The sequence below is a fragment of the Heterodontus francisci genome, chromosome 6, assembly GCF_036365525.1.
Source record: "Heterodontus francisci isolate sHetFra1 chromosome 6, sHetFra1.hap1, whole genome shotgun sequence".
NCBI lineage: Eukaryota > Metazoa > Chordata > Chondrichthyes > Heterodontiformes > Heterodontidae > Heterodontus > Heterodontus francisci.
The window spans coordinates 132279999-132295147 of NC_090376.1; the positions used below are offsets into that span (position 1 = coordinate 132279999).

Sequence of the window (15149 nt, forward strand, 5' to 3'; positions counted from 1 at the left end):
TTATTTTATTTGCTAACTCATGTGCAGCACCATACCTTGCTTGGCTGCGGTTCAGCCTTTGGTTTGACCATTTGAGATCCTGGTGGTATCATCCCTTTTGGTGGGTCTTTCACTTCTACCTCTAGACCAGCATCTGTCAAAGGATAACAAACAAACTTCAAGCTAACATCCAAGCACACAGTACATCAAGGAAAAGAATTATTTTTAAAATTACAAGTCACTCTTTTAAAGTCTAGGTATTTTTATAAGAGAATGTGGAGTTTGGAATAAAGGACTTAAAATGGTTTAGAAGTAACTGATTTCATATATGAAGGACAGCACCATAAAAGCAGCCAATAATTAAACCACATATCTTAACAAACTGGCAGTGATAATCTTCAACAGAGAAGAACCTGGTTTTGATGCTACACAAAACAATAAATTACTTAGTTACTGTTGACATAAGTTCCAAAGTTGCACTCCAGAGGAAAGCAATGCAGAGACCTCAAGGTGATGCACAACAAAACAGTAAAAAAACAAGCTGAAAGACACTTCATATTCATCTAAAGGCCATTACAGAACTTATCTTGAATTTCTGAACTGTATACCTACTATGTAACTTGCTTGAAGCTATGTCATTTTGTGGTATTACATTACCTGTTTCAATCCCATCTATTGTGACATGGATGCTGTAAAGACCTACAGCTCCAGGTGTCCAGTTTGCACTGTAGGTTCCATCATTATTTGCCCGAATTAACATATTTTCACTTGGTCTGAAAAAGTTAACCAGTAAATAAGTGAACAAAGCCATTAATTTTGGAGATAATTTGCACCAATATTTTTAGGTTTATGCTTGTTGTTTTTGTTTTACCTTTTAGGGGTGGGAGATGCAAATCGAAGCTCTTCGAATGAATAATTTTCATATGCCTGTATGAAGAGGGCATTATTTAAAAGGAATGCAAAACCACATCCACAAAGCAAGTATACAGTAAGATGGTTCAAAATTGATTGCTATGAGATATATATCTGCCCACTGAGTCAGGCCAACCTGTCATAATAAAACACTGGCAGAAACAGGTTTTACACCAACCCCCTAAACATTAGCGTTCCAGTTTAAACCAGGCCAGAGAAACAAATCTGAAGGATAATTAATCTGGGCTGTATTGCCAGTTTACATAGGCTCAGATCAGATTAGGATACCAATTGGTGAGGAAATGCGTTGCGGTGAGAACAAAATGTTGAGGAAGTGTAGAACTACCTTCATCATAGTGATTGCTGTATATCGAGCTTCTTTTACTATCATTGGTTCATAGGATGCTTCCAGTTTGGGAGATGGCAATCCACCAAATGTCATATCAGTACTTGAAACAGTTGGTGGGCTGCCAGGGATACGGTGCAGTTTTTTAGTGTTCTCCTGCTGCACAGACTTCTTTTGAGAAAGAGGAACAGCTTTCACCTCAACCTGTAAAAAAAAAATGTTACCAAGATTTTAAACAGACCATTTTCTTTGCTCATGAGTACAAGCATAAGAAGCATTTCAACTCTAAAAGTAGCCACCTGAGAAAATTACAAATTTCAGCTTGTGGCTCCAAGAAACTGCATGCCAATGGGTGACAGTATCAGGCTTGTAACATAGCATATTTTTCATCAGGGAAACCCTTCATTTTGCATAATGAATTCCAGTAAAGATGATTACATTGTAGTCAATTTATACTACAATATCCTCATACTGACAGTAAATTCAAGAGTCAGGGCAAAAATAAATTATAGTAGTAAAACTGGGCAACATCTTCAAATTGTTTTTCTCCAGTGCTCTGTAGCAAAATAAGCACCAATGAACTGTAACTGTTTTTAAAGCAAGCGTTACAGCAACCAAGCTGGAAGCTCACTCACAGGATATATTAATTGTACTAATTGGTTCTGGCATGTTTAGAGTCCTAATATTTTCAAGTTAATCTATAAAGTTCAATTCACTCTCCCACCTAAAGATGATAGGAAAATTGACAGTTTTCTGTCAAACAACCGGTTCAAAAGAAAGATGCAAAATGTCCTGTGCGATTCGTGAACCTATTAGTTTTAAATTCAGCTCCGTATGATCAATAGAAACAAAAAATCTGAGTGGTAAAGCCAGGCTCCCCATCTCAAACTCTCCATTCCCCTACTTTGATCCTGGTTGGAAGGCGAGATACTTGGGAACTCTTCACTTAATTCTGTTCCAAATTTTCAGTATGAAAATAAAAAAACAAAAGGACTGATAGAAAGCAGCAAATCAAAATGTAAATGCAAACATTTCTCAAAGCAAGACATTTATAAATCCTACACTATTCAAAAATCAGTGGTTTTGTGTTATATTACCCCTTTAAATGATACATTACACAGGTTTACTAAAGACTGCCCTGGATAAGTGAAGAACTGTTAAATGATGTGCAAGTTGTACATAACCATGGATAGCTATAATTACATTGAATTATTTTTCATTGTAAATTCCTATTTAGAGTAGGGAAACTACATTGGAACAAACTTGTCTGGCTGCATTTAGATTTGATAAAACACAGGAGATGTACAGGAAAATATTTAGAGCTATACAGAAACGAAGGTACATTTTGATAACAGATTAATAGGGACTTGGGAGCCTTGATATTAAAGAATGCTTCTGAAAACCTAATTACAAGAAATTCTATGCACCTTTAATATAACAGCAGTACATAAGCCAGCCACTGCCATCTTTACAGTACGTATTTCATGAAAGAAAATAAATATCTTCCTTAGTGCTTACAGAAAAGCAGCATTAGCTGAATTTTCCAGCATCATTGACTCACAGCACCTACAGAAAATTCTCACTATTGAAATTAGAATTTATTTCCAATACTAAAGTGTTTCCCATTAACTTGTATCATCCAGGTTACAAGTTCCCAACTCTTTCTAATATACATGGATTTTTAAAATCATATGTGACTTGTGCACACAAAATATTAAATTACGTCGTTCTTTGGTGACCCATTTCCTGATTGCTTCATACCTTCAGGTTTGGAACATGAACTACATCTCCATATTGGTCCTTAGTCTGAACTGTGATGGTAGCTGGCCAGCCGCATCTGATGTAGTCCTTATTCAATATAAGGGAAGTTTTCTGGGGATCTGCATAAGAATCTGGTTGAAGCCACCTGACATCATGAAAGAAGCAACAGAATTTACATACAAAGTTTAACAGACAAGTCACTTTTATGATCTTAGTATTTTATACATTAAATCTATGTATTACCTTGCAAGTCGTCCACCACTAGACCCAGGTAAGCAGGCAATGAAGTCCTCCAAGAACGAATGTTCATTGCTTTGCAGATGGAGGGGAAGATTACCCTCTAGTGCCTCCAAAATAGTTGCTGAATGAGACAAAGCAAGGCCCTTTCCTAATAAACCAACATGGTTTTTACAGACCTGGTGAGAGAAAAACATAAGTGAGCAAGGTTAAGAAAACTGATCAGTAATTTAAATATAGCAACTGAATGCTCACCTGCAGAGCTGACTCTTCAAGAATTTCAAGGTCCTCCTCTAGTTCATTGCCTGTCCAAACAAAGATGATTTAATAGAATAGCAGTGCAATTTTGCTCCTACTTAATTATAGCTTTCATTATTAGTCTTGGATAAACTGAAAGACACTAATTAATAGACACTAAAGCCCATCATTCAGTCATAATCTATAACAGATCCACCAAAATAATCTCAAAATTTTGTGCAAAACCCTCATCAACATAAATTTTTGACTGGCAAAGGTAAACATCCATACCAACAGCAAGTGCCAGGTCTTTTTTCATTAGTGATGCTGCACACATACTTCCAAGGTATGCCAATTCCTTTTCCAATTGTAGGATTCCCTGCAAAACAGAGATATATATACTTTGTGTTTTTGTTTCAGCAAATATCCAAATTAAAAAAAGTGTATTATGGGAGTAATAATAATGGGAGTGACCAGGATTAGCATAATTGACAGTTTACTATTCCGAAGTGCAAATGTAACCTTTGGACGGTTTAGGAAAACTGAGTTTAGAGAATAAATTATGACCTGAAACCTCCTCCCAAAACATTTAATTATGGAAGGTGCTTCATACTGCATCTGATGGGCTGTATTTGTTCTTGGGAGTTTTGGATGGTGAAATATGCAACAAAAGTAGGAAATTGTTCTATTCTCCAGTAGAAGCATCCATTACACTGATAAGCATTTCCCTCGAAAATGTTATAAATTTATCTATCCCACCTAGTTGCAAGAAAGCAAACAACATTTATAAACGCATACCACTCATAAACTTGTTCCAATTATTGTGCAAACAGATCAGTGTGTGTGTTTGAGGGCCGGGGGGTATGGTGGGAAGAAACAGGGAAACTGAAAGGAGCCAAGTGTGTAGAAAATGTCACAGCTTAAGATGGATACCAAAGATACATAACCTCTTACTCAATGATCTTTCTTTCACATATCACAGGACATTCACACACTGGTGCTCCAATAGGAAGACATACTTTCCTAGTTAAAAGCATTAGGGACTATCTAAAATTGTGAGCTGATCAAACTGAAACCTAGTACAAAGACTTGATTTAAGTAGTCACAACACAAATAACCAACATTCACAAGGCACAACCACTAATTTAAGTCTTACAGTTATCACTCTACAAACTATTGACTCGGATATCACAGACAGGAATAAAATCTGCTTCAACTTGGTATTCGCTTGGAAATCTACTGAAGAATTACCCAAGTATGCTCACTCCCTCTGGGAGTCCCTGCAAGTTGATTCATCTCTTGTTACATATCCAGACATAAAGCTACATATACAATGATGTATGATTAATATTTAGCCTGAAGGTTATATTTTTTCTCACCCACGAGACTAGCATCCAATAAGGAAAGGACTTAACACCTTTCTGCATCTCAGGATATTCCAAAGCACTTTTGAAGTGAAGTCACAGTGGTAATGTAGGGAAATGCAGTAGCCAACATGCACACAGCAACCTCAAACAGCAACAAGATACAAAATGATCTGTTTTCGTGAAGTTGGTTGAGGTTAAACGTGACCAGGATGCTGCGGAATTCCACTGCTCTTATTCGAATAGTGCCATGGAACCTTCAATGTCCACCTGAGGGGGCAGAGGGGCCTCAGTTCAATTGTCTCATATGAAAAATGGCACCTCCGACAATGCAGCGCTGCCGCAGTACTACACTGAAATTGCAGCTGGATTATGTGCTCAAGACACTGGAACGGGGTTAGAACACAAAAATCCTCTGACTCGGAGACAAGTGTGTTACCACTGAACCAAGATTTGCAATTTACACAATCCAATTTTGGACTTCAAATACAATTTGGTTTAAACAGATCATTCCTGAAGTACAATGGGCACTGAAGCAGATTTTTTTTTTTGTGTAAAGAACCAAGTAAAGATGCGCTTTTGAAAAGGATCAGGCAGCACGAGTTGGCTTGCTAGATTCTTGGCTACTGAAGGCACTAAAGAAAATTTTAAAATGCCTGGATTCAGAACAAAGCATTGGCTAAGGATTTCATTAACGTGTCACATTGGTAGACCAGGCTTAAACTCATGCTTTGATCACAGTGAGCAGAGGAAAAGCAGACCCGAAGGAGGTGAAATATGAAATTGGATACTGGTATTCTTCAAATGTCAAAAATCAAAAGGACTCACTACATTTATTTGTGCCAGCAACAATTTAACAGATAGTGTCAAGACTGTCACAGTGCAGACAGACACCCAGCCAAGAGAGTAAAGGCGTGATTTTTTTGATTTTGATATACAGCACTGAAACAGGCCCTTCGGCCCACCGAGTCTGTGCTGACCATTAACCACCCATTTATACTAATCCTACACTAATCCCATATTCCTACCACATCCTCACCTGTCCCTATATTCCCCTACCACCTACCTATACTAGTGACAATTTATAATGGCCAATTTACCTATCAACCAGCAAGTCTTTTGGCTGTGGGAGGAAACCGGAGCACCCGGAGGAAACCCACGCAGACACAGGGAGAACTTGCAAACTCCACACAGGCAGTACCCAGAATTGAACTCGGGTCGCTGGAGCTGTGAGGCTGCGGTGCTAACCACTGCGCCACTGTGCCTAAAAACAGAAAGCACAGAAGCTGTGTTGGCTGAGTGCTCTTGAATTACTCCAGGCTGAAAGCCTTGATTTGGTGAAAATTTGCTGCTGTTCTAAAACCACTGCGTTGTGAGTTACAGAAGCACAGCAGGAGAAGGAAACTAATTTATGCCAGAAAACTGCTCTGAGGCGCACAATATTTCAATGCTGTATTAAAGTGTAAAGGAATGCTGACACAACAAAAAAAAATGCACAAACTCCAAGGTGATTAAGCTGAAACAAATCCTGAGGCAACAATCTGGAAATAAACAACAGATTTAGCACCAGCTTGAGAACTTCATAGAGAGTGGGCTATTTACGAATGCTATTTTCCCTCATATCAAGACTGATGCAAGGAATAGTTATCGTGCGATGTGCAGTGAAACTTGTAAATTACTGACACCAGCGTCCTTATTTTCAAAATGGTCATTGTGTAAATGCTCCCAATATTGTTGAAGAATCAGCTGCCATTATGATCAGCAGCTAATCAACTGCATTAATGCCAAGCTTCCATTTCTTACATCAGTGTTCAGCTTTGTTCACTTAACAGCTTTGTAGTACACAGTCCTGTTTAATTTCAAACCGCCCAACTTCAGTAAACGAACTGCATTTCCCAGTTCTACTTACCAACATTGGGGCAGTCACAGGATAAAAGTGGGGGAAACTGTGTTGACAGGTTGTGATGGTATATTGTTGAACTTTCCAAAGGAAAGTCTTAGAACAAATTGAGAACATTTTTGGCGGGTGTAAAAAACACAACAGGTCACATTATGTGTAGGAATGAAACCTGTAGGAAGACTGACTGATAGCTGGGACACATAGGCACATCCATCACTCTGGAGAAACAGCCATTTACCTGCATCCCAAAAAGCCGTAATTCCACCATCAGAAGCCACGGGAAAGAACGACGATGACAGGGTCAGGGGAACAGACTTGCCAGCAACCAATGAAAGTGCATATGGATGCAGCACTGGTGCAGGAAAGGACAGCTCCTCTCCTGTTTGCATGTGCTTTTCTTGATTTGGGAGGCTGATGAGTAGAGTTACCAATTCTAGTTGGAGATAATCCTAGAGGTTTAATCACGAGATAGGACCACCTATGGCCACCATCTGCATTCAATGGTCTCTGTTTGCATATTGTCTTGCAGACCCTCACCTGCCAAGAATGATGCATATGAATTTTGTCATATGGACATCGATTTTAAACTGTTGCTGGAGTGAAGAAATGACTTATTTGAAAATCACCAGACACTGGGCTGGAAGACATTTGCATACTAAGAGACGCTGCTTGTTGAGACCAAGGGATATTCCCTGCTCCAATTAACCCAAATGGATTTTGAGACTGAGATGAGGTTCATCTCTGAGTCGTTAAACTTTGGAATTCCCAACCCCAGAGAGCAATGGAAGCTGATATATTGAATATTTTCAAAGCTGACGTGGGCAGATTTTTGATCTGCAAGGGAATGGGGGACAGGCACGAATTTGGAGTTGAGGTCACAATCAGATCAGCCATCATCTTTTGAATGGTGGAGCAGGTTTGAGGGGCCGAATGGCCTACTCCTGTTCCTATTTCACATGTAACCCCCCAGTTTCCATTGATTGCCTCGACCCACCCCACCCACCAACTGCCGACTCTCAAAGCACCCACCCCGAATGTTCCAGACACCAGCTGGTGCCGGCTCTCTGCAGCACTAGGTGTGGCATCACTGTGCAAAAGCAGACAATTACATTCGACAGTGGAGTCCGGCACAATCAGCTCCTGTATGAAAACTGAAGGCTGTGCTGTGTTTTAAGTTGTAAAAGTATTTGGTGGATTGAAGGTCATCTGTAGTTTGTAATTTAAGTGTCCGTGACTTCAAAGTGCCTCTTTCATGTTTTATCATGCAAGTTATTTGGGTTTCTCAGTAAGTTTTTGTTTTTTTTGGGAGTGCCTGTTTATACAGATTTGATATTTGAAGACATATTAACAACAGTCTCAAACATCTCCCACTCGTTTACTGGACTATTTGTATTGGTCATGGATAAATACTCAATAAAAAGTTAGTTCTGTAATTAGGCAAATAATTCTATTTTTTTTAAAGAAATTGTTCCCACTTTGATCTAGTATTTTGCATTAATTTCAATACAGCACTTGATGAAACTTTGGTTTGATTTCTACAAAGGAAAATTTTCAATTACAGAATATTTTTCTCTTATACTTTATCGAATACACTTCAAAAATTACCTCATCAGGTCCAGAGCTGAATTCATAACCCACAGCAACACACTTGAAACCGTAAAAACAGGCTTTCTCGTCTTTCACATAGTCTGATGCAGTCTCCAAAGAGAAAATGACATCATTTCCTAGAAAGATCACATTTAAATCTAAATCTTAAAGCACAATTTTGCAAAGTAAAAAGCCCCAATCCAACACTGCTTGCAAGCATCAAAACTCACCTACACAGTACATTTTCCATAAAAGTGCAATCTCATCTTCTCTCCCCTGCACCCCACCACCTTAATTCTACTCTTGGGGAACAATTCAATTGAAGAAAACATCTGTTTTTAAATGCAATACAAGGATCTTCAATATTTAATTTCTCAAGAGTACTTTTTCCATCTTTTAAAGAAACATAAGGAATACCATTTCAAAATTCTTAACTAAGGCAAATATTAAAATATACATTCATACACAATTCTTGAAAGGTGTTTAACCTCAACTGTTCAGATCAATGAAGAGGGCGCAGGGAATGCAGAATAATAGTGGCCGTGTTGGAGAGTCATAAAATAATGAGATACACCAAAGTAAAAGGTTGCATTGAATTCTCTTATTTGGCAGCACAGAAATTTAGGAAATGATAATGGTAGACATTAACACCCTGTTTATGAAGTACTTGCTCTGTTCATTTAAAAAAAATTTCCCTGTTATTCTTCATTCCATTGTGTTCTTTAGTTTTATGAAGCATGCTCTCTAATCTCAGTGATATGGCATTTTTCCTTCACTCCAACCAATACTCTGGGGAAAGGCTCTAGTGCCACTTACTTTATCTAATCATTCTACATCCAGTGGAGACGAGGCTTTGAAAAGGAAAATTCAAAGTCCTAAGGTGCTTAAAAAAAACTCAAACTACTGAAGACTTATTGGACTTTGAATTGAAAGTTCCATTGTTGGCCACAAAGATGTCACTCAAGCATTAAGTAATACTTCAGACCAGTCAAGTTCACAAATGTAGTCTCTACTTGTGGTGTAAGGCTTTCAGAACCAGTCAAATTGCAACAACTGAATTTGTCAGGGTATTATTTTCCTTTTAATAAGACTCCTGAGGTTCTAGCCCGTCAATGCAACGATTCACCCAACTACTGGCTGTATCCTGCTGTTTGTGGTGGTAGCTTCATACCCATCCCTTTGAACTTTCAAACTACAGCAGTGCCCTATATAAATGATAGCATAACTAAAATGTATGTTTTATCTGTTAAAAAATGCAGAACTTTCTTTTTCCCTTATACCTGGTAAAACAAGGACTGTAGACGGCCATCCAGCAGAACCAGAAAATTTCTTTAATTCTATCCATGAATTAAGACCATCATGGCTTGTATTTTTAGGCCCAAATCCGGAATTTTGGAAAGTTTTATTCGGAATCATCAGACGAAGCACATCCTCTGGCTGTGCAGTACCACACAATGGGTCGAACTCAATAGTTATCCACCTGACACAATCTGGAAAAGTTACCTAAACAACAAACAAACACTAATATTTTGATCTTTCAAATGACAGCTATTTGAAGTTGCTGCCTTAGGATCAGAGTTTTAGTCAAACCCTTAATAAGGATTTTAATTAAAATAAGTCTGAGCAATCTTGATCCTTTACTTAATATAAATTCACAATGTAAAACTTCATAATTCAGCACAAATTTCACAGTTCAAAAGAATGGTCGCAAGTAGAAAATAACACTCTGCAGAACAGGAAAAAAGGGACATTCAGCACAGCAAGCCTATTTTTCTAAAATATCATACCTAATCTGCTCTTTCACACTATTCAACCTTTATGATCATCTGCAAAAAGATTCTACAAAGTTACTCTTTCTCCCACTCCTCTCCCCAAGACAACTAAAGTGAAATTTTCAGTTTATCGATCTAACCTTACATCCTACACCAAGTACTTGATGGGTTGCCTTTTGAATCGTGACAGTTCCATAACCTCATCAGGTCAGGAGCCATTATACTGGATACACAAGAATGAGAAAGAGGAACAACAGTAGGCCATATGACCACTTGAGCCTGCTCTGCCATTTAATAAGACCATGGCTGATCTACCTTAACTCCACTTTTCCACCTATCCCTATATCGCTCGATTCCCATGGAGCCCAAAAGTCTGTCAATCTTGGTCTTGAATGAACTTAATGACTGAGCATGCAGAGCCTTCTGGGGTCAATAATTCTAAAGATTCACAACCCGCTGAGTGAAGAAATTTCTTATCTCAAAATGGCCCGACCCCTTATCCTGAGAATATGGCCCTTATTTTTTAGGCTCTCTAGCCAAAGGAAACAGCCTCTCAGCATCTAAAATACACCATTCATTTAGGTCTGTTCTTATAATGATCAATTCCATTTACCAGATATTTATCAAGTTTCTTTTAAAAAGGGAGAGCGCCAATATAAGGAGCGAAGAACTTTAACTGATTTCTTTTTAGTTACATGTTGTTGTCACAGGTGCTCTTCTCTTACCTTGAAAGATCTGAAACTATGGTCCCCCATTAGTCAGACAGCTTTTAATTATAAGATTAACAAGATTTTTTAAATTACACATTTGCAATACAGAGTTTTATTTAGCATGTACCTTTAATTGACTGACGCAAGCTGGTTTATAAGGATGGTCACTCTCCACCACAGCATAATGGTTAGAAGTAGTACAAGCAGAGAGGCCTTGCTCAGGCTGATTCCCTGTTGCACTATCTGTTGACTGATTTGGATTGAAAGCAGGCGGAGCATATTTTTGGTTTAACGTTGCAACTGGAGGCAGGAGTTCCTGTATAAGGCCAAAAACTTCAACTGCAGCCTATTGGGGAAAATAAGCAAAATTGCCTTCTGTAAAGCTCAAAGAATTAACTCTGAGAATGAGAGCAAACACATTATAATAAAAAACAGCATTTATTGTGTTGAAAGAAAATTACTTACTTTTGGAACATTAGCAGCCACTGGTGCAATGTAAGCCAAAATAAGTGGAAGCAGCATAGATAATAGACTGGAAGAGCTGAGTAGTTCTGGAATATCTTCAGCTAAATAAAAATACAAATCACTTTTTCCATTCTTATAGTTTGTGAATAAAACATAACCGTTTACTGCTTTTAACACAAGTAAACATCATTATATAAAAATAGATACCGCTCAGAAAGTTATTCGTTAACTTGCCAGCTTTCTTGCTTCTCTGTAGCCTGGCAGGTGGTGCATATAATGACCACAGTTAATATTTCTGCTACTGTACCACAACCTTTCCAATGCGTCACCAGCTAAACTCAGATGGTATCACCCAAATCAGTATAATCAAAAGAAAGCTGTAATTAAATAAATAAATGGACGAGAAGCCTCAATGACTTCCTATATCAAGTGTATTTAAATTTTGTTTAATCTCTGCTGCCCCAGACAGATAGTGTGCACCCTGCCTTTGGCAAATGCTGTTCACAGGGAAAATGCACAAGCTGGCCCTGGAGGGATCACTGAATAATATTCAGCAATAGTCCAATTTTAATATCTGCACACAAAATTCTTATGGAATTGCAAGCTGGGCTTCAATAAAGCGGATCACTTGTTTGTAAACAAATTCCGGTTTCAATAACTTAAACTGAGTGTTGAGCTGATAGGCGGAGTGGTAGGTGATTCATGAGCGGTGCAATGAATTTGCTCCATAGTAAAAGGGTAAATTCATAAAGACAAAGGCTGAAAAATATCACAGCTAGTTTGTATCAAACTATAGTAAGTTCTAGGTTAGATACAATGACGTGCTGTAACCATTCTATGATTTTAAGATACAAAAAAAAAATAGGCTATCTGTCTTTGGACATGCAAATATGATAATAGTGGGACAATGCCACTTTTAGAAACTTCAGAAGCTGAATGGTCAGAGATCATCTGCTATTTGGTTATATGAAAGCCCTCATTCTGGGCCACAGTAGCTCTTTCCTCGAGGCAGCAGCATTGAGATTCCAACAGAAAGAACACAAAAATAAGGAACAAAACTAAGTACAGCTACAATCCAGTTTAGAGCAACGCTACAGAGGGTTTTGTGCAAGTTCCATGACAAACACACCACTTCATGTAGGCAATTTAATATTCATCCTATTTTACTGATCTCCAACTATAAATGAGAGAAAAACAAAGCAGTACAAAAACTGGAAGTAGGTGACTTACATCCTTAAGCCAGCTTGAAACATAAAGCTCAAAAGTCAATACAAAATACTACCCTCCAGCTGATTTCCAGATGTTGACCGAGAAGTAGCCATTGCCCAAGCAAAATGAGGTTGCCAGGGAATATGTACAAAGACATACTCCACTACTTGGCTGATAACCTTATTTTAACAATTAGTTTAACCAATATCTCAAACCAAAGTCTAACAATTGCACAAAAGGATTAAACTATATTTCCCCTAACCTAATGGTAGATTAGCATCTTTATACATTGACTAAACAATGGCAGAACATAAGATTCTGCAGCAGGATTTCACAAAAAACTTCAGCAGAAGTTAAGGGAAGCTTGAGAACTGGATAACTTGTATGTCAAATCACGAAGTGGATTTACCATTCAGATGAGGTTAGCTAATCTTTTGGCCAAAGCTCACATTTGCTGTATAGTTAATATGTTAGCATATAATTATTGCAATATATAAATTCACAGATGTCAAAGTATCACTGAATTTGTTTTAGCCATAACAAGATTTACAATAGTTCACTTTTTCATTTGCCCTAACAATTTTAGGGAGTAGAACATTCATATTTTTTTAAGAAGAACATTGGATTCTCCCCAAACTCTGCTGTTCTGAACACCAACATACAGTAACGATTTCGAATGGCTTATCTTGGAAGTATGACTGATGTATAAAGCTTTAAACTTGCTTTGCATTTGATGAAATTAAGCTCAAGACACGTCTTTAACATAGAACAGTTGGCAACTGTCATACTCATTTCCTTCAGGCTTGTTCACCTACCCAGCACAGGCCACATAATTTTTCCCTTAATCAGTTCACATACCACTGACAATGACAAAGTTTTCTAGTTACTGAATTAAGAAAATGCATACATACCATCCACAGCCAGAGCTCTATGCAACAAATCCTTAGCTGCACGAACAACTGCAGATACAACAGAAAGGGCTCTGCTGCAGTTTTTATCTTCCTCATTGGCTTTGCTAAGTAGCTGCGACTGCAGATCTCCATCAAACTCACTCCTACAATTTAAACGGGCACATATTACTGTTGTGAAATACTTCATTAGATTGGATTCTCCGTACATTACAATTCACCTGATTTATTTAATCAGATTATTTGACAAGCTCTTTGTACAAACCAGAAGACAACTGCATTGAAATAAAGATGACTTACTACAAATAGAATAGCCAAAAAAATCAGTGTTGAGTTTATAAATAAAACCTATTATTACCACAATCTGGATTTTAAAATTGTAGTTTTGCCCAGTCAAAATGTGACCAATAGCTCACAGCGAGGAAAAAAAAGATACATCCTGGAAAAGTGCTTTTTGTCAACACTACAACAGCAAATATATTTGGTCTGCACAGTGGCTTTATGAGTTTACCTCGAGAGCCACCCAGGCTAGGTGGTCTCAGGTCTGATCCCCAGTGGGCTGGCTGATCTGAATCCCGGGACAACATGCTAAAATTGGCGACAGCACTGCTGCGGTAGGGAGGAGGAAAAAACTGCTAATGTTCCCACTCCTAATTGCTAATCAGCCACACTCCAACTGTAAATGCACATGTATGGATGTCATTAAAAAGGTCTCCACAATTGTTGTACTATCCCACTGCCTTTCTGTAGATCAGCCAGAACTTTCACCAACTAAATAATAAGAGCAAAGTACCATAAACTTCAAACCCTGGCCCTCTACCCCCTAGTTGCTTTCTCAGGGCCAAACAATGCAGTCCGTCTTGTTCAATCCTCAGCTGAACTTTGGACCCTACAAAACCAAGAGTGCCCATTTATACCACAGACTTTGCCCACTACCATCCGTACCCCAGTCCATAACTCCTGAAACTCTCAACCACCCCTTTGTCACCTCCATATTCCAATTTATCCAAATATCCCCACAATCAACACCCAAGCAGCGCCTTCCAAAAACATCAACCATCTAGAATTCTACTGTCTGTATCCTAACCTGTACACTCAATCATCTCGTTGCCCGGTTTTGGCCCACCCTTTTCCCAATGCATTAAGTTAAAAATGCTCATCCATAAATCACACCATGGCCCCACTCATATGAACATACTAATTAGGAGCCTGCTCCGCCATTCAATAAGATCATGGCTGATCTGTTCGTATTTCAAATTCCACACTCCATTCGACCTCCGATAACCTTCGATTCCCTTGCTTAACAAGAATCTATCTACCTCCGCCTTAAATATATTCAGTAACCGCCCCCCCCCCTTCTGAGGCAGTGAGCTCCAAAGTCGCACAACCCTCAGAGAAAATTTCTCCTCATCTCGGTCCTAAAAGGGCGACCCCTAATTTTAAAACCGTGCCCCCTAGTTCTGGACTCACCCATAAGCGGAACCATCCTTTCCACATCCACCTCGTCAAGACCATTCAGGATCTTATAAACTTCAATCAAGTCTCCCCTCACTCTTCGAAACTGCAGTGAAAACAAGCCCAGTCTGTCCAACCTTTCCTAATAAGACAACCATCTCATTCTAGGTATCAATCTAGTAAATCTCCTCCGAACCGCCTCCAATGCATTTACATCCTTCCTTAAATAAGGAGACCAAAACTGCACAAGGTGTGTATCATCAATGCCCTATATAACTGAAGCATAACATCCTTACTTTTACTTTCA

General features: G+C 38.5%; 1 protein-coding gene across 12 annotated transcripts in view; it reads right to left on the bottom strand.

Moving 5' to 3' along the window:
* Positions 1-15149, bottom strand: part of mycbp2 (MYC binding protein 2) — a 243061-nt gene that overhangs the window by 92913 nt on the left and 134999 nt on the right. For all 12 annotated transcript variants that reach the window (XM_068034341.1, XM_068034347.1, XM_068034350.1 and 9 more), the window contains 13 exons: positions 13391-13533; positions 11271-11371; positions 10933-11151; positions 9604-9826; positions 8342-8460; positions 3764-3851; positions 3491-3540; positions 3242-3414; positions 2999-3143; positions 1238-1441; positions 851-906; positions 637-752; positions 36-133 (listed from right to left, as the gene is read on the bottom strand). In XM_068034341.1, the coding sequence (XP_067890442.1) occupies positions 36-133; positions 637-752; positions 851-906; positions 1238-1441; positions 2999-3143; positions 3242-3414; positions 3491-3540; positions 3764-3851; positions 8342-8460; positions 9604-9826; positions 10933-11151; positions 11271-11371; positions 13391-13533 (1735 nt within the window). The remainder of the gene's footprint in view (positions 1-35; positions 134-636; positions 753-850; positions 907-1237; positions 1442-2998; positions 3144-3241; positions 3415-3490; positions 3541-3763; positions 3852-8341; positions 8461-9603; positions 9827-10932; positions 11152-11270; positions 11372-13390; positions 13534-15149) is intronic.